Raw genomic sequence first — 4,964 nt, forward strand, 5'->3', positions numbered from 1 at the left:
TATCTTGCTTTGTATTTTTTTTTCTTTTTATATATATATATATATAGGCTTTTTTTTTTTTTACATTTAAATAGTTTCTGCATTTTATTTCTCTCCTGGTAGCCTATAATTTATAGTTTCAGTTCAAAGACTTCATTAAGCGCGCACCAGACACACAGAGCTCAATGAAATAGGAGCAATAACATGATTAAAGTATACATTTTGCTTAAAAGTATACAACATGCTTAAATTCACTTTATTTGTTTGATCCAAAAACAAAATACCAAGATATATAGGCTTCCAAATCAGCCAAAACATACAGAGATATGAATTTTTGCTCACATTGCCCAGCCCTATACAGAAGTGTAGAGTGCTTTTTTTTATTATTATTATTTTTTAAATAGCATTTAAAAAAACACTAAATATAAAAAATTTACTAAAAAGTTCGGTAAACGGTAAAAAAAATGTAAAAAGTAAAACTGTAAACTGTTTACACCCACTCCAACACAAAAATTTTTTCCAAGGTTATATATAATTATTTAAAATTAATAATAAATATTAAATTGCTAATCACACTTCCGTTTTAATTCTTCATTTAATTCTACATATTAAATAACATTTCATAAACTCAACTTCTTGTGTGTAAAATGTTATAGATATGACTATTAAATTGTAAATTATTGTTACAAGGCACATAGAGTGTTTAAAAATATATTTTTATCATAAAATATATATATTTTTTTAATATTATGAAATATTTAATTTATTAATTTATGTATTCATATTGTATTTTATAATAATATTATTATTCATAATATTTAATTATATTTTATAAGTTAATATATATATGTTAAATGTTATGAAATATTGTTATTAAATATTATAATTAAGAAATCGTATTCATGTAAATATTAAATTGTAAATTATTGTAGCAAATCGCATAGCAGTTTTAATTCTACACATACATATAATTTATATAATTAATAAAAATGAGTGCTGTCAAATGATTAATCGCGATTAATTGCATCCAAAATAAAAGTTTGCATAATATATGTGTGTGTGCTGTCTTTATTTATTATGTATATATAAAGACACACAGTATATATATATATATATATATATATATATATATATCCATCCATCCATCTTCTTCCGCTTATCCGGGGCCGGGTCGCGGGGGCAGCAGTCTAAGCAGAGAACCCCAGACTTCCCTCTCCCTAGACACTTCCTCCAGCTCTTCTGGGGGGACACCGAGGCGTTCCCAGGCCAGCCGGGAGACATAGTCTCTCCAGCGTGTCCTAGGTCTCCCCCGGGGTCTCCTCCCAGTGGGATGTGCCCGGAACACCTTCCCGGGAAGGCGTCCAGGAGGCATCCGGAACAGATGCCCGAGCCACCTCAGCTGACCCCTCTCGATGTGGAGGAGCAGCGGCTCTACTCTGAGCTCCTCCCGGGTGACTGAGCTTCTCACCCTATCTCTAAGGGATCGCCCAGCCACCCTGCGGAGAAAGCTCATTTCGGCCACCTGTATCCGGGATCTTGTCCTTTCGGTCATGACCCAAAGCTCATGACCATAGGTGAGAGTAGGAACGTAGATTGACCGGTAAATCGAGAGCTTCGCCTTGCGGCTCAGCTCTTTCTTCACCACGACAGACCGGTACATCGACCGCATTACTGCAGAAGCTGCACCGATCCGTCTGTCAATCTCCCGTTCCATCCTTCCCTCACTCGTGAACAAGACCCCAAGATACTTAAACTCCTCCACTTGAGGCAGGAACTCTCCACCAACCTGAAGTGGGCAAGCCACCCTTTTCCGACTGAGGACCATGGCCTCGGATTTGGAGGTGCTGATTCTCATCCCAGCCGCTTCACACTCGGCTGCAAACCGTCCCAGTGCATGCTGAAGGTCCTGGCTTGATGAAGCCAACACGACAACATCATCCGCAAAGAGCAGAGACGAAATCGTGTTGTCACCAAACCTGACCCCCTCCGGCCCCTGGCTGCGCCTAGAAATTCTGTCCATAAAAATCATGAACAGAACCGGCGACAAAGGGCAGCCCTGCCGGAGTCCAACACGCACCGGGAACAAGTCTGACTTACAGCTGGCAATACGAACCAAGCTCCTGCTCCGTTCGTACAGGGACCGGATAGCCCTTAGCAAAGGGCCCCGGACCCCATACTCCCGGAGCACCCTCCACAGGCCGCCGCGAGGGACACAGTCGAATGCCTTCTCCAAATCCACAAAGCACATGTGGACTGGTTGGGCAAACTCCCATGAACCCTCCAGCACCCTGTAGAGGGTATAGAGCTGGTCCAGTGTTCCACGGCCTGGACGAAAACCACACTGTTCCTCCTGAATCCGAGGTTCTACTATCGGCCGGATTCTCCTCTCCAGTACCCTGGCATAGACTTTCCCAGGGAGGCTGAGAAGTGTGATCCTCCTGTAGTTGGAACACACCCTCCGGTCCCCCTTCTTAAAAAGATATATATTTATCTTATATATATATATATTTATATATATATAAAACATGTGTGTATTGTGTATATTTATTATGTAAACAAAAACTTTTATTTTGGATACGATTAATCGCGATTAATCATTTGACAGCACTAATAAAAATGTATATTTCATATATAATATAAATATTAGATGTTAAAGTATTGTGATAAATCACACCGCTGTTTAATTCTAAATACAAATAATATTTATATCTCCTACAGACATTCTTCTCGTAAAGACTAGCTAGTTGTATACACCAAACGTCACTTGAATATGCACACAATACATAACAGCATGTAACAGAAATGCTAAGACTGATTATGTAGTTATATAAAACCAGCACATCTTGTTTTATGTGCTTCAGGTCTGAGTTGGGAAAACCCAATAGTGCTGCAGTTCCGCTCCAGTCCTGCAGGCGGCCCTAAAGCCGCTTCAACGCTCAAATGCACATCATATTCACGCCCGAGAAACCCATCGTTCTTTTTCCGCCCGGACCAGCAGCGACTGCGAGGGTGAGGCTCTCCCGTCTGGGCGATTGTCTCATTATAACATATTTTCTCTCCTTAATCACCCATCTGTTTTAGTAAATATCTCCGTTAGATGTTTATGGTCAGGGACGGTGCTCTGAAAGCGGGTTATGTGGTGTATTTCGATGCGTTTGTGTGGTTTGGAGTTGAATGTGTGCTAATAGAGTGTCATGGCCGCTTCTGCCATGTGTGCGCGAGACAATCTCCAGACACAAAAACACGCCAAAGTCGCACCAGACGTACAATAACATCATAAAATACAATCTATTAAAGGGACAGCCCTTAGGTTATTATACGTACTCTATTTTATAACATCACTTGTCCATGTGAGCGTCTGAATGCCATTAAACTCATTCAGTAGAGTCAGATATGATCACTTATGGCTGTTTTTGATATTCATTACAGTATATGTGGAATTGCATTCCATCTATCATTGTGCATGCCTAAAATCATCCAAGTCACGTTGTATTAGAGATGAAACTGAGTTTGTACCGTGGTCTGATCAGTAACCGATGCTGCAAGAGACTGAATGATGTTAATAGTCTTTTCTCTCTTTGGCAGTGGCAAAATGCAGATCTTTGTGAAGACTTTGACTGGTAAGACCATCACCCTCGAGGTCGAGCCCAGCGACACCATCGAGAATGTGAAGGCCAAGATCCAGGACAAGGAAGGTGTGTATGAAAATTAAGGCCTAAAGTTTCAAATTCATCAAGTAATGTCATTTAAATATTTAAAAAAAAAAAAAATTTATGTATACTTTATTTTATATATATATATATATATATATATATATATATATATACAAATTTTAAATTAATCAACTTTATTAGTTTATATTTTTAATATTTAAATAATACATTTTTTCAATGTAAAAAGATATATTCCTCTGTATTTTCCAGCACAGAATATCTAAACATCCTTATATCAAGACATTTACTTGAGATGTTGTTTTGGTATTCGTCTGTTCAATTTCTAATTAGGCAATTAAATTAAGTCCAGTGGCAGATATTTGTTCATGTTTTAATAATGAACTCACTTCATTTTTTATTTCTCATAAAAATAACTATAAACTAATATAGTTATTATGGGAACTAAGATGATGCTAACCCTGAAACACCACAGAACTACCAAATTTTGCTATAAGTTTGATCGCATCATATAATAATTGCCATTTGTAGTGTTCATCGTCTGTTTGATTACGCCTTTAATAGAATTTTCCGTACATTTCTGATATTTGCACATAAACTGACAGTCACTACTGATTAACTACTACTACTATATTTTAATTTAGTTTTTTAATTTGTATTACATTTTTTCAATATTTTTTCTCCAGACCACTAACATGTCTTTTAATATTTTTATTGAATTTATTCATTTAAAAAAAATTTCAAATTGTATTAAAAAACATGTCTTTTATCGTTCCTCAGGCATCCCGCCTGACCAGCAGCGTCTGATTTTCGCTGGCAAACAGTTGGAAGACGGTCGCACACTTTCAGACTACAACATTCAGAAAGGTGCATAAATACTGGACGGACTTTAAAAACAGAAAGCCACTCATGTCCATAACATTTGTAGTTGGTCAATAGCTGTAGTGTTTATTGGATGCTGTTTGTGGTTTTTCTCAGAGTCCACCCTTCACCTGGTGCTGCGTCTCAGAGGAGGCATCATCGAGCCGTCCCTCAGACAGCTGGCACAGAAATACAACTGCGAGAAGATGATCTGCCGCAAGTAAGCGCACACGCTTCACTGGTAACGTCTGATGTAGGTCGTTGTTGTTGTGATGATAATGAAGCTGGTTCTCGTCTCAGGTGTTACGCCCGTCTGCATCCACGTGCCGTCAACTGCCGTAAGAAGAAGTGTGGCCACACCAACAACCTGCGTCCCAAGAAGAAGCTGAAGTAGACCAGAGCATCGATGCATTTCAGGAGACTCTTCGTTCAAATAAAATGTTGTTGAAAACA

General features: G+C 38.4%; 1 protein-coding gene across 1 annotated transcript; it reads left to right on the forward strand.

Moving 5' to 3' along the window:
- The first annotated feature begins 2,907 nt into the window (after positions 1–2,907).
- uba52 (ubiquitin A-52 residue ribosomal protein fusion product 1) lies at positions 2,908–4,964 on the forward strand. Its single transcript, XM_059562728.1, has 5 exons — positions 2,908–2,988; positions 3,565–3,674; positions 4,431–4,517; positions 4,629–4,731; positions 4,812–4,964. The coding sequence occupies exons 2-5, from the start codon at positions 3,572–3,574 to the stop codon at positions 4,903–4,905; spliced, it is 387 nt and encodes a 128-aa protein (XP_059418711.1). The 5' UTR covers positions 2,908–2,988; positions 3,565–3,571; the 3' UTR covers positions 4,906–4,964.

The sequence above is a fragment of the Carassius carassius genome, chromosome 12 (assembly GCF_963082965.1).
Source record: "Carassius carassius chromosome 12, fCarCar2.1, whole genome shotgun sequence".
NCBI classification, from domain to species: Eukaryota; Metazoa; Chordata; class Actinopteri; order Cypriniformes; family Cyprinidae; genus Carassius; species Carassius carassius.

Bases quoted from the DNA above. Each gene is read 5' to 3' on its own strand.
- uba52 (XM_059562728.1), top strand. From the start codon at position 3,572: ATGCAGATCTTTGTGAAGACTTTGACTGGTAAGACCATCACCCTCGAG. The intron at 3,675-4,430 runs GTGTGTATGAAA...ATCGTTCCTCAG, and splicing joins CAAGATCCAGGACAAGGAAG to GCATCCCGCCTGACCAGCAG. The intron at 4,732-4,811 runs GTAAGCGCACAC...TTCTCGTCTCAG, and splicing joins GAGAAGATGATCTGCCGCAA to GTGTTACGCCCGTCTGCATC.